This window comes from Schistocerca americana, chromosome 3 (genome assembly GCF_021461395.2).
Source record: "Schistocerca americana isolate TAMUIC-IGC-003095 chromosome 3, iqSchAmer2.1, whole genome shotgun sequence".
Taxonomy (NCBI): Eukaryota; Metazoa; Arthropoda; class Insecta; order Orthoptera; family Acrididae; genus Schistocerca; species Schistocerca americana.
Window position 1 is genome coordinate 528,473,645 of NC_060121.1, and position 15,137 is coordinate 528,488,781.

Consider the following 15,137-nt stretch of genomic DNA (forward strand, 5'->3'; position numbering starts at 1 on the left):
TTATCATCCACAGCAGAAATGACTGTGAATCCTGCGTCTTCCAGTCCAATAACTGTGTTGTTTATCATAGAGCACAGATGACCGGTACCAGAATTTGCTGCTGGTAATGCATAGATAACATGTTTTAATGAAGACAGCAAGCTTGCCGTCGTAGGTGTAAAAGCTTATTTTGCAAGCTAACTTTCGTCTACAGCATGACCCAAATCAGTGCCCCATTTGTAATCCATCCATATTCTGTAGCCATTAATAACAAGACCAGTTTGTCTCCCGGAGCCAGAAATGGAAATGTTCTCTTTATATAGTGTACAAAATTTTCGTGCTACTCTCTTTGAAGATCTGTGGGTAATGTAGAGCACACTGACGTCAGTGTGCCTTGTGAGGGTAGAATGAGACCTCGTGATAAATTCGAATGCATGTGCTGAAAGAGAACATAATCAAAAAGCGAAAAAACCCGTAGTCTCCCAGAAACAGCATGTCATACCTACCTTGACTGCTAAAACTGTTTGTTACGTCTTTTAGGAAATCATTCTCCAGAATTATTACTTTTTCCACTGCAGCAGCACAATGATCCAGTAACTACTTGCCAGATACGTGCTTCACAGTATCTGTAATGGTATCTTACCTGCGAGCTTCAGACAATGATTCCTCACCTTCTTAAAGCGCAGAAGCTAGCTGTTCAATTTCTTTCCTTGTTACTCTATTTCTTGGCCCCTCTCTCAAAATTAATAACCATTTCTATTGGAATAGTTGTAAACAGTGTGCTCAGACAAAGCGGACCTACCCTAATAATCTCGTTAGAATCTATAGATTGTTTAATTATTTTCTATTGGAATGCTTACAAATTATCAGACTGACGTATCTTTACATAGTCTAGGCTTTTAGATTGGAGTGCATAGAAATATCAAAATGACTTACCTTCACTCAATCTAGGCTTCGGCAGAGGTGCTGTAAACAGCGTTCCCATTTTGCTATCATGCGTAGTGGTTTCTTGTTTCACATCTTGCTCCTGAAAATGCAGTTCACAGACCTGAAAGAAAACAGTGCCAGAACATTTTTTTCTCAATCTCTTTTACAAGTACACATTATTAAAATCCCACTAAAGAACTGTTGATAATGTAATGTATTTAAAAACATTTATATTACTTGTCCTGGAATTAGTCGTTGGAGGAAAACCATATCTACATATTGCACGAACTTACTGTTGCTTTTCCGTTTTGGCTTCTGAAAGGAAAACACATTGACCTGTGGGCTATTTGTGTATTTTCCTCTGTAGTTAGGCACTGAACACGTGTAAGACATTTTGAATAACACCAAACGCTACAGGCAATGAAACACCTCACAATTCAAAAACGTTTCCTCAAATCACAACAAATAACACAACAACGGCAACTCGGGAATCAACTGGCTTAAACTGATGCCACCAACGCTTCTTAGACGTAACGCTGACAGGGCTGCTCTGTAGGTGCGATTGGTCGTACGTCCCTCATTTACTCAACAAATCTCCTTCGCCATTGACACATTTGCAATATTTGTAGGAATGTTAAATATATTTGTAGTAAATATATTATATAACGTTTATTACTTGTCTGCTAGCAGTGAACAAAGATAATCCACCGAACCTAAAATTAAATCGTTAGGCATTATCAGTTATTAAGCCTAGGCGGCATCAAGGGTGTGACTGAATTCTCTTACGTCATGCAAAATACGCCCTGCGCTGGTTGTATGTGGTAAGTTATCAACACATACTGGACCGGCATGTAATCAAAGGAGCATATACGACATACAGAGTGAGAAAATCATTCTCAGCGACACCCCACCTATGCTTTCTCTTGGCATTTATAATCTTATATCATTGCATTGCCGTAATCTGGAAGGAAAATTGTGGTTGTATAGAGTGACTAGTGCTCCTCTGCGCGTAGTAGCATCCTGAATCTCTACACACTTTTCACTTGCCACATGCAATCAGCATCTGTCTTCGCATTAACGAGTTAACTTTGACATAATTGGAAATTTGACGACAAGGGTGTCAAAGGAGTCCAATTTAATTGAAATCATTTTACTAACATCTTTAGTTACTTCGATACATGGCGAGAGAAAATATCACGGCAGTTTTCTTTCTGTATTGTATAATAATTTGGAAGCAAACTGTAAAACAGTACAGAAACGTCTGGTGTCCAAACATTTATACTACAACATAAATACACCATTAGGCCGATTGCTTTGTGTTATAAATAGATTACGTAGTGAAGTAATAAAAACGTTTTAAATTTGTCCTTCTTGTGTATTTTAATAAATATTCATTGAGATCAAAACTAAAAGTATACTTAGTTTAAAGCCCTTATATCAATATCAGTTTTATTAAAATGGTCAAATGTCGAATAATTTGTTCGGATTTTCAGTTCGCATGTCCATGCGTACTACAATGATATTACTGTAATAATATTATTGCAATGAAACTATTCAGTATTGTGTGATGAGTGTCTAATATCACCGAGACTATATATTCGTATTCTGTTTTAAATATTCTGTCGTCATCTCTAACCATGTAAGATTAGTTGCTCTTGATGTATTTCAAGGTGTAAAATAATGTTGCCACATAGCAAAGAAATCAAGTATAGGACATGTACATACAGTTTTGGGAGCTCATGGCACTTAAAAGTTGCAACGCCAAGGAGTAACAAGCAATTTTTGTTAAAATATTCGACGGAAAGTTTTGTTCATGTTATTAACTGGAAGTAAGAAAATCTATGTAACAGAAGTCGTCCAGATTCATTTGTGTAGTTTCCACCATGCGTCTCTCCACTGTTAGGTGAGAAATTATCAGGTTTTGAATGGGTTTAGTATTACAAAACTGCCACAAGTTTATACTAATAATATGCATGATTGTAAATTACCATTTTCAGTCACATCTGAATATAGGATTTGAAAACATTGTGATTTTACCAAACGAATTCCAGGTACTTTTTCTATTTTATTTTATTTATGGTCCACCCTGTCGACGTTCCCAATAGCTCTCAATACAAAATCTCATCGGTTGTTCTATGACTTTATTGCTAATTTGTACTATTTCCTCTTAGATGTGTTCGTTGTATATTACTGTAGCCTTCTTAAGCGGCCCAGTCGTTTTAATGTGAGCACCACCTATGTTAGACATCAAAGTGCAGTAACCACTGACAGACGGCAGGGGGCAGCACTAGCAGTAGAGGGTATTTAGTTTAGGGGAGATGCGGAAAACAGAGCAGTCATTGTCATAATGCGGAAACGGTGCGATTTACACTACTGGCCATTAAAATTGCTACACCAAGAAGAAACGCAGATGATAAACGGGTATTCATTGGACAAATATACTATACTAGAACTGACATGTGATTACATTTTCACGCAATTTGGGTGCATAGATCCTGAGAAATCAGTACCCAGAACAACCACCTCTGGCCGTAATAACGGCCTTGATACGCCTTGGCATTGAGTCAAACCGAGCTTGGATGGCGTGTACAGGTACAGCTGCCCATGCAGCTTCAATGCGATACCACAGTTCATCAACAATAGTGACTGGCGTGTTATGACGGCCAGTTGCTTGGCCACCATTGACCAGACGTTTTCAGTTGGTGAGAGATCTGGAGAACGTGCTGACCAGGGCAGCACAAGAACATTTTCTGTGTCCAGAAAAGCCCGTACAGGACCTGCAACATACGGTCGTGCATTATCGTGCTGAAATATAGGGTTTCGCAGGGATCGAATGAAGGGTAGAGCCACGGGTCGTAACACATCTGAAATGTAGCGTCCACTGTTTAAAGTGCCGTCAATGCGAACAAGAGGTGATGGAGACGTGTAACCAATTGCACCCCATACCATCACGCCGGGTGATACGCCAGTATGGCGATGACGAATACACGCTTTCAATGTGAGTTCACCGTGATGTCGCCAAAGACGGATGCGACCATCATGATGCAGTAAAGAAAAAACCCTGGATTCGTCCGAAAAAATGACGTTTTGCCATTCGTTTACCCAGGTTCATCGTTGAGTACACCATCGCAGGCGCTCCTGTCTGTGATACAGCGTCAAGGTTAACCGCAGCCATGCTCTCCGAGCTGATAGTCCATGCTGCTGAAAAAGTCGTCGAACTGTTCGTGCAGATGGTTGTTGTCTCGCAAACGTCCCGATCTGTCGACTCAGGGATCGAGACGTGGCTGCATGATCCGTTACAGCCATGCGGATAAGATGCCTGTCATCTCGACTGCTAATGATACGTTGGGATCCAGCACGGCGTTCCTTATTACCCTCCTGAACCCTCCGATTCCATATTCTGCTAACAGTCATTGGATCTCGACCAACGCGAGCTGCAATGCCGCGATACGATAAACCGCAATCGCGATAGGCTACAATCCGACCTCTATCAAAGGCGGAAACGTGATGGTACGCATTTCTCCTCCTTACACGAGGCATCACAACGACGTTTCACCAGGCAACGCTGGTCAACTGCTGCTTGTGAATGAGAATTCGGTTGGAAACTTTACTCATGTCAGCACGTTGTAGATGTCGCCACCGGCGCCAACATTGTGCGAATGCTCTGAAAAGCTAATCATTCGCATATCACAGCATCTTCTTCCTGTCGGTTAAATTTCGCGTCTGTAGCACGTCATTCTCGTGTTGCAGCAATTTTAATGGCCAGCAGTGTGTGTCACGTGCAAAAAGTTATGGTCGTTGGCTTTCATGCCAAGTGGAAAGCGTTTCCGAAGCTGCTAAGCTCGTAAAGCATTCGCGTGCCGCCGTAGGTAAAGTACACCATGCATGACATAACGGTGATTGTAGTGCGCCATAGGCCACAGATTACAGGGGTGAATCCCGCGTCCGGCCATCCTGATTTAGGTTTTCCGTGATTTCCCTAAATAGCTCCAGGCAAATGCCGGGATGGTTCCTTTCAAAGGGCACGGCCGACTTCCTTCCCCGTCCTTCCCTAATCCGATGAGACCGATGACCTCGCTGTCTGGTCTCCTTCCCCAAACCAACCAACCAACCAACCAACCAACCAACCAACAGGGGTGAAAGACGCCTGCGGAGATGTGTACCGGCGAAGAGACGTGCAACTGATGCACAACCGAAGGTCCAGACGAACCAAGGGGCTACCAGCAGTGTCTCGTCAACGACAGTTCACCGAGCGTTGCTGAATATGGGCCTCCGGCCGGCACCTGGATCAAGCACGCATGCTGGTTGCTCTTGTTCAGTGACTAAAGCTGGAATTTGCACGCCAGTACCGCAACTGGACAGGTCTCCTCAGATGAACCACTTTTTATTCTCCTTCGGACACATGGACGTTGGCGCGTAAGGCCCTGCAGCCATCCTCGGAAGGGTTCTCACCCTACCGAGAATGCGTGGAACAACCTCGATTTGGCTGTTTGAGACATAGGTCCTCAACTGAGAAACCTGGCGCACCTGGCCACGGCACTGGAGTCGTCATAGCTCCACATCCATGTCGGTACCTTCCTGAACCTCACTGACTCTTCTTTGTGTTCGTTCGCCTTGCAAAAGGTGATTATTTAGGATTTTGGCAGCTGGTCACATTAATGTGAGTGGACCGTGTATAATCGATTTTAAGGTCTGCATCCTAACTTGCCTAGCCCCTATATGAACAGTTTCCTGCCACACCCACTATCACTAATTTTGTGGACTGGCAAGACAGCCAATCCACTAGTGGTCGGGAGGCCGAAGGGCACGCGTTTAAGCTCACGCAGGATGGCGTGAGGTCTGGAACAGGACAAGGTCTTTATAGTAGCAAAAATAGTATGTAGCTTCTGGAATACTTAACTTTAATCCATAATTGGTGAACATCTGTCTGATGGTACATGCATCACAACATAAATAGCAAATGATAATGGCGCCTTGCTAGGTCGTAGCAAATGATGTAGCTGAAGGCTATGCTAACTATCGTCTCGGCAAATGAGAGCGTAATTTGTCAGTAAACCATCGCTAGCAAAGTCGGCTGTACAACTGGGGTGAGTGCTAGGAAGTCTCTCTAGACCTGCCGTGTGGCGGCGCTCGGTCTGCAATCACTGACAGTGGCGACACGCGGGTCCGACGTATACTAACGGACCGCGGCCGATTTAAAGGCTACCACCTAGCAAGTGTGGGTCTGGCGGTGACACCACAATTAACCTACCCTCCCATGTGAAATTGTCTCATAAAAACCGTAAGTCTTGCATCATTTGACTCAGTCCTGCACTGTTTAAAACTGTCAGTGGCCTGGTAGTCTAACCCTCGTACTTCCTGTTACTGAACACCTACTCCTCGCTCATGGCTAGTTCCTAGAAGTAGTACTTCCATCTCAACATTTATCAGCCTTAGTATTCACCGGCATCGATAATTCAGGTATACATGCCGAATTAGCAAGCCGAATATGAAGAGATAGAGCAAGTATTCGAGGATATTGAACGGGTAATCCAATGCGTAAAGGGAGATGAATATCTAATAATTATGGGAATGTGAAATGGGGTTGCAGGGAAAGGAATAGTCGGAAGCGTTACGGGAGAATATGGGCTTGGTAGCAGGAATGAGAGAGGAGAAAGACTAATTCAGTTTTGCAATAAATTTCTGCTACTAACAGCGAATACTCTCTTCAAGAATGACAGGAGGACGAGGCGTACTTGGAAAAGGCCGGTAGATACGGAAAGATTTCAGTTAGATTACATCATGGTCAGGCAGAGATTCCGAAATTAGATACTGGATTGTAAGGCGTACGCAGGAGCAGATATACACAGAGATCACAATTTAGTAGCGATGAAGAGGAGGTTGAAGTTTAAGAGACTAGTCAGAAAGAATCAATGCGCAAAGAAATGGGATACGGAAATTTTAAGGAACGAAGAAACACGAGGAAGTTCTCCGAAGCTATAGATACTGCGATAACAAATGGCTCAGTTGGTAGTTCAGTTGAAGACATCTCTAAAAAGGGCCATCACAGAAGTTGGGAAGGAAAACATAGGTACAATGAAGATAACTGCGAACAAACCGTGGGTAGCAAGAGAAATACTTCAGCTGATCGACGAAATGAGGACGTACAAAAATGTTCAGGGAAATTCAGGAACACAACGAACAAGTCCCTTAGGAATGAAATAAATAGGAAATGCACGGAAGCTGCATGAAAAATGTGAAGAAAACCACAAAGAATTGATTTCCAAACGGACTGGCTCAGCATACAGACAAGTAGAAACAAATTAAAAACAAAGGTAGTAACATTAAAAGTACAATGGGAATGCAGAGGAGAGCGCGGTTAGGTGGAAAGAGTACATTGAAGGCCGTTATGGTGGAGAATTGGCCGATGACGAGATAGAAGAAAAAACAGATGTCGAAAGGGAAGAGACAGGGGATCCAGTATTAGAATCAGATTCTAAAAGACCTTTAGAAGACTTAGATAGAATAAGGCAGAAAGGATAGATAATATTTCATCGGAATTTCTAAAATAGTTGGAAAAGTGGCAACAAAACGACTATTCACGTTGGTGTGTAGAATTTATGAGACTGTCTATATGCCATCAGTCTTTAGGAAAAGCATCATCCACGCAATTCCGAATATGGCAATCGCCGACAAGTACGACAGTTATCACACAATCTGCTTAACAGCTAATGCATCCAAGTTGCTGAGAAGAATAATGTACAGAAGAATGGAAAAAAATTGAAAATCTGTTAGGTTACGGTCAGTTTGGCTTTAGGGAAGGTAAAGGCACCAGAGGGGCAGTTCTATCCTCAGTGAAAGTGAAGAAGAGTTGTAACTCTTTCATCGATTTAATGGAATGGTTTAATCAGTACGAATTATAGACTGAGAGTAAATCGAAGAAAGACGAAAGTAGTGAGAAGTATCAGAAAAGACAACAGCCAGAAAAATAGCACAAGAATTGGGGATCACGAAGTAGATGAAGTTATTGAACTCTGCTATCTAGGCAGCGAAATAACGGCTGACGGACCAAAGAAGACATAAAAAGCAGATTAGCACTGGCAAAAACGGCATTCCTGACCAATAGATGTCTCCAAGTATCAAACATAGGCCTCAGTCTGACGAAGAAATTTCTGAGTGTGTACATGTGGAGCACAGAATTATGTGATTGTGAAAGATGGACAGTGGCAAAACAGGAAAAGAAGAGAATCGAAACATAAAGTATTTCTGAATTCATGTTCGCTGCCTGAATCTGTTGCATTTCGTGCAACACTTCAGACTGAGGAACCTCTTCGCTCAACTCTGGCAGCTGCTGAAATATGTTTTTTGTGTCCCCAACTAAAGTCTCAGATCCTGTCTTTCTCCCCCTTCTCTGTGTCACCTGTCTGTCCACAACCAACCTCCATCGCCTGTCTTCCCTTCGGTAGCGGAAATCGGTATAAAGGGAGGATTCAAACGACAGTAATTTGCAAAGTCTGAAGCAACATGTATCGAATTTATTATATGAAGTAATAGATAGATATAAGACAAAAAAAAATCATGACAGAATTACGAAGTTTCTTTCATAACACGAATAATAAAAGCAACCGTTCGCATTTCCTGGTTAGAAATTAGTATAAAGGCACTGACGGTCCTGTTGTATTATTGTATTGTTAGCACTTAAATCTGCAATTTCTGAAGCAACATGTATCGTGTCTTGAACAGAGTATTCGCTGTTACTAGCAGAAATTTATTGGAAAACACAATTAATCTTTCTCCTCTCTCATTCCTACAACCAAGCCCATATTCTCTCGTAACGCTTTCTACTACTCCTTTTCCTAAAACCGAATTTCAGTCACCATGATTAATAGATTTTCCTAATTATGGTTTATAGTTATTGCAGAAAAATGTCTCCCAGTCTTCTCGTATCGCTATTTTCAGCTGACGTGCAGCCTCAAATAGCCTTCCATTGTAAGAAACATGCCTTGGAGGTATTCCCCAAAGGTTTTCCATGGGGTTCAAAGCCGGGCTACGTGCAGACCATAACAATACATCGATATTTGTATCGTCAAAACACTTTTTGGTTGTAGCAGTAATGTGCACAGATGCATTATCTTGTTGAAACATCAGGCTTTCGTCCCCTGGGTTGTCATACATTCTAACCAGTTCTGTCTCAAGCAACTTACTCTATGTGTTACAGCTGATTCTTGTGTTCAGCCAAACATTGCGTGATTTACCTTTAGCGCAGGAGGTTGCCAAAATCATAAGTCTTCCACCAGCAAAATTTCTTCTCATTAATACTTGCTGCTCTGTTCTCACATCATGTCAGTAATATTGAAATCCATCCAATCAATTTAAATTAAACTTCTTTTCATCACTGAAGATTACTTTATCCCATTCTGAAGTCCATGACATACATTTTTCAGCAAACCTCACTTTAGCCTGTTTATGTTTAGGTGTTAGAGCACGTTTTTGCAGTCGTTTCTTGAATGTTAGATATTTGTCATATGACAACATTTGTCGTACATGTCTAGCAGTTGCTGGAAACTGTAAATCAGCAACACGTTGAGAAGAACAAAGGTTTGTGGCCTTGCTTTGCCCAAAAATAACAGTTCCCATGCACCAGATAATTTTCTGCTTTGCCCATATATTCCGTTCTGTCCACTCTGTGAGCACAATGTAACGAAATTATTGATCACTGGACTTGAATGGTTCATCTTCCCGGCCGTTTTACGATTACAGTGTTCCATTTCGTTGTGCGCATCGATTTTTGCTTTTTCATCACATGACCACTGTTTCCCGTGTGACATTGTCACAGTCGTATGCAGCACGCACTGTCACTAACGGTGCATGTTTCCTATCTGCAGTAACGGCACCTATTCATACACGAACACCGCACACAGCCGACTGACTTTGTACCGAGTTCCACATTCTACCACCTGAATCGCTATTGTATTGTTACTTACTGTACTATTGACATCACATGCGACTCAAGTGGACTTGATTATTTGGCACACTGGATCTCATACTATTGCATATACGCTTGCACAAGTGTTCCGACTGACAATTTCAATTTTCCAGCAAATACCTATGCCCCTACATTGATTTCCACTACTGTAATCTTTAGCTGTTCTTTCTTTGCTTCCTACAACTGTGCCTGAATGCCACAGATTTTTACTTATTATTTCAGGGTGAGAAGTGAAGGGTGGGGCTGGAGATGGGGTGGTTGGGAGGAGTGGGGTGAGAGACGGTGTAATTTTGTTGTGAAGCGTGTAAGTGTGTGAAAAGTACAGAGGAAACATATTTTGGCTGGTCAAAGCACGGCATCATCAATTGCTTTGCCAGTATTTCCCATGTACTGACTGGTGAGCTATGAGACTTTGCTAAACCAGGACGGTTTCCAGTTTCCAAATGGAAAACACGAGGATCGGAGGGGGCAACCCGGAAGGTTTTCAATCACTATTGTTCAGATAAGACATGTAGAAATAACTGAAAGCATTGTAGCCATTGACAGCATAACTCTCTGATAAGGTTTTCATAATTCTCAAGAGTAAATCTGAGTTTCAGAAAGTTCTTCATTTACCCTTCACAGCCGCAAATCTAATCTGAGACGCACAGGCACTGAAGGAAATGTCGGCGTCGGGAAGAAATCCAGGGGAAGGTGTATGTTTGCTACAATGCTTTCCCGTCCCACTTACGCAGCCTGTTCTGAGCAGAATATGACACACTGCCTCTAAAATCATCTACGATGACAGTGGGAATCAGTTTTTGTGATTTTGATCTACTAAAGTGTCGCCGCAACATGGTAAATGCATTAATCATTGTACCTGACGATTACAAGCAATGATTTAGCAAACTTGAGGCAAAAACTTTAACAGTGATTGATTGCATCAAGGCGTTTGATGATATCTCAATTTTGCTATTGAAACAATTGAATTTATCAGACTATTCACTCATATGCTTGGATACGTATCTGAGAAACAGGTTTCAACAAGTTGCATGCTGATCGGAAAAGTGTGCTTCTACGCATGAGGCAGAATCAGCCCTTGGTCAGTTGATTTCCTCTTTTATTTCAATGATATATCACTTTTATTACACACCTGCCCGCCCCCGGTAGCTGAGTGGTCAACGCGACGGACTGTCAATCCCAAGAATCCGGGTTCGATTCCCGGCTGGGTCGGAGATTTTCGCAAGTTACTAATTTAGATATCTGTCGTCATCAGCTCAATCTTAACAACTGTGGTGTACCCCAACGCAGCATAAGAAAGGAAATCTCTCCATGACTCGAGCTAGCTATGAATATTTGTGAAAACTGCCTGTCTAACATTCAGTTATCTCGTCTTATTGTGCTAAATTGGGGTGGGCTTAAGATTATGACTTGTTCATCTGTAGTCTTCAGTACCTGTCGTCGTCTTCAAATACCTGTAATCATTCCATTGTTAGGGTGTATCTTGATTACGGGTAATTCTGAATATTTCTTCATTTCCTTCTCTACTTCAGCGATAACTTTGCGGAACGAACTATCAAACAACCATAACGTAATCTAAAACGACACAGCATTCAAAAGAGGATTGAAGCTTTCCCTGTTATCTTCGCAGTTATTTCCCTATCGGGAAATCCTAACTACATTCTACGTGTCCAATCCAAAACAAGTATCACTGACAAATTCTCAATGTTCTAACACATATTTACATCTCTGTTTCCTCATCTTCCCCGGATTTCGTTCTTTCGGAACTGTAGCTATGCCCTTCAGTTAGCATGTCATTATTCTCATTAACAGGAATGTTATGTAACGAACATTGCTTAACATTGTTCATTGAATTGACGTTGTTGTAAAACTAGACCTCATTATTTAAGTATTATTATTATCATCGCAAGTACTAGTATTGCCATCTCGGATAGCCGCGCGTGTCTTAGCGCCCACACTGAATCCGACCAGCGGGTTAATGGCAAAATTCGGTGTGGCATCCAGCCTCGATATGGTTTTTAGGCACTTTTCCACAACCCACTAGGTGAATACCGGAGTGGTAACAACGTACCGCCACATTACACTACTTGCAAACATTTACAAAACTTTTGATTGGTTTCACATACACGCAGACAGTTGGGGTACACACATTCCAACCCCAGGAATGGATCCATTTCTTAACTTACCCACGTCAAATCCATTACTAACCATGCCGACCCTACAACGATGCGAGACAATGGCACAAGAATAGAAGGTCACAAATATTATTATTGTTCGTAAATCATGGACTAAGAGCATTCAAATTTTAACATGGTATGTTAGAAGTAAGTTTGCCTCAGGAAATTGACCTTGCCAGGAGAAATACACACAGAAATAAGTAAGTATGCCTAATTTTCAAGTGTTTATTGTAATTTGCGACAGTTGTATTAAGGAGGATGTCGCACGTTCAGCTGTTTTTATTTCTGTAGTAAATCAAAAAGCAGAGAACTCATTCTAATCTTTACTTAGAGAAAGATGTGTAACTGAAGTACACTGGTGTCCAAAATGAAAGCGACAAACGAAAATTTTGCAATTTTGCGTTTATTTTGCCACAAAACAGTATAAACAGGTGATAGAAATTAGAAGAATGTAAACAACTTCAACATGCAGAACAATAGAAGAAAATGTTCTTCCTTTTTTAGCAACTTACGAGGTTTGCACACACTTTTCGACAACTGGTTAATGTGCTCTGCTCATTATGGGGTGTGACCACCTCTGGCAGCAATATAAGCCTGACAACGACAGGGCATACTGTGAATAAAGTCATCAATGTGATGTTGAGGCAATAACGTCCATTCTTCCAGCGGAGCTGCTCGCAAGTCTTAGAGAGTGGTTGGTGGATGCTGACGTGATGCAACCCGTCTCCTTTGTGCATCCCAGGCATGCTCTATGGGATTCAAACCGCCAGAGCGAGCATGCCACGCCAGGATGCGGTATCTTCCGTTTCCAAGAAAACATCAACAACACGTGATCTATGAGGGTGAGCGTTATCGTCCGTCAGTACGAAGTCTGGACGCAAAGCACCTCGTAATAAACGTACATGAGGTCCCAAGAACGTGTCACAATACCTGACAGCAGTTAAACCTCTCCGATTCACCCGTACAATTTGATGAAGAGATTTTCGAGTGATCAACGTAATCCCTGCCCACTCCATTAGCGATCCTTATCGATATATCGATATCTCTAAATTGCGTCCCACACTCCGTTCAAAAGCGAATGTGCCGAGAACCACTCTCCAGACCAAATCGGAACCCATCTGTGAAAAGAACATTGGGCCACTTTTCGACTGTCCAGGTGGCACGTTGACGACTCCACTCTAGGCGTTCCCTTCTGTAAAGGCGCTGCAGAGGCACACATACAGCAGGTCTCTACACCATTTGCCTCGATACACCTCGTCCAGTGGATGCTGTGAGGACAGATGCCAGTTGCTGCGCACACAAAGGCGCTACCGTCGTGCTTTTACAACCAAATAATGATCCTCTCCTTCTGATGTCACAAGTGGTTGGCCCTGCCCTGGTCCTCATGGTACCGTTTCGGTCCCTACAAACTGTCGCAACATCCGCGAAACAACAGAACGATTCACGTTAAGCCATCGGACCACATGAGTTTGCGACTGCCCTGCTTCCATTCCTCCTAAAGTGCTCCACCGTAGGAAGTCTGGTACGTGTACACAGAAATTGTGGATATGGGACTACACGGCAAACGCTATTCCGTTTGACAAATGCCCTGACATCATCGTTGGCGTGGTTTCCGTTGATCGAAATGCTATCTTCCGTGCAGAGCACGATCATACGACCATCTGTTGACACTTTGTATGATAATATCGTGAATTAGACACGGCGAAATAAGTTTGTTGCTTTAATTGTGGATACTAGTGTAGGATATAATGGTGTCTATATTTTTGACTCGAAGACATAGATGTTAATTTGTCGATATCTTTTATAAAGCTTATATTGCTGTCCCATCTACAAATACCGGAAAATTATGTAATGTAACGACTTGTTAACTCGTATCGTTTTTTCTTTTTTTTAAAAAAAACGTAATCAAGGCGTCTAAGTTTGAATAACATCGCCAATAAATTTGGAAATATGTCAGAACGGATTTCAGCTGAAAAAAAATGTGACTTTGTTTCTGTCGTTCTCAGACTTCCAGCCATCTAACCCGACGTCTGTACGTTGTATCGTCTGCCTCTCACGTTCAGTTTCATATCCATTCCCCAGATCCGTGTCGTAGCGTCACATAACGAGAAATTCGTGTAAAACAGCGACGTAGCAGCCAATGGCTGGACGCTGCTGCATTTTCTTAAGTCTTAAAAATATATTTCGTTTTTGTATTTTTCCTTGAGGATGCCAGGAAATATCAGTTGCCCATTTCTGTATCTATCTTGGTATTTCATGTATTTTTATTTTAAATTTTATTACTTTTTATGTCAAACACCTGTCGTGTTATTGATACATTCATTAAATTTAGCCTTTATTTGTTTAACGAATATGTGCAAGAAAGAAATATCCTTATGGTACAATAACGTTTGTATTGTAAGTAGGGTGTTTAGGTTTTTATATTGGTAATGCCACGTAGCGGTCTGTACGAAAATCACTGACTGTGCTGTGTACAGTCTGTGGCTGGTTGGCATTGTTGGAATTTGCTATTGTAGTGTTGGGCAGCTGGCTGTTAACACTGCGTAGCGTTGCGCAGTTGGAGGTGAGCCGCCAGCAGTGGTGGATGTGGGGAGAGAGATGGTGGAATTTTGAGAGCGGACGATCTGGACGTGTGTCCATCAGAACGAGTAAATTTGTAATATTGGATATCATGGACTGATATATATATTTTATGTCTTTCGAACACTATTAAGGTAAATACATTGCTTGTTCTCTATCAAAATCTTTCATTTGCTAACTATGCCTATCAGTAGTCAGTGCCTTCAGTAGTTTGAGTCTTTTATTTAGCTGACAGTAGTGGCGCTCGCTGTATTGCAGTAGTTCGAGTAACGAAGATTTTTGTGAGGCAAGTGGTTTGTGAAACGTGTAGGTTAATGTTAGTCAGGGCCATTCTTTTGTAGGGATTATCGAAAGTCAGATTGCGTTGCGCTAAAAATATTGGCTGTCAGTTTAGTGTTGATTAGAATAGGTAAAGAGCGAAATGTCTGAGTACGTTCACTTCTGCTCAGCTGTTTGAAAATCAAATAACGTAAGGGGTTTTCCAGTACAGTCATTTATAATTTTTCTAA

At 41.9% G+C, this 15,137-nt stretch overlaps 1 protein-coding gene across 1 annotated transcript in view; it reads right to left on the reverse strand.

The window, feature by feature from the left end:
- The window catches only part of LOC124606194, a 90,715-nt gene that overhangs the window by 32,707 nt on the left and 42,871 nt on the right, over positions 1 to 15,137 (reverse strand). The window contains exon 3 of the mRNA XM_047138162.1: positions 916 to 1,027. Coding sequence (XP_046994118.1) covers positions 916 to 1,027 — 112 coding nt within the window. The remainder of the gene's footprint in view (positions 1 to 915; positions 1,028 to 15,137) is intronic.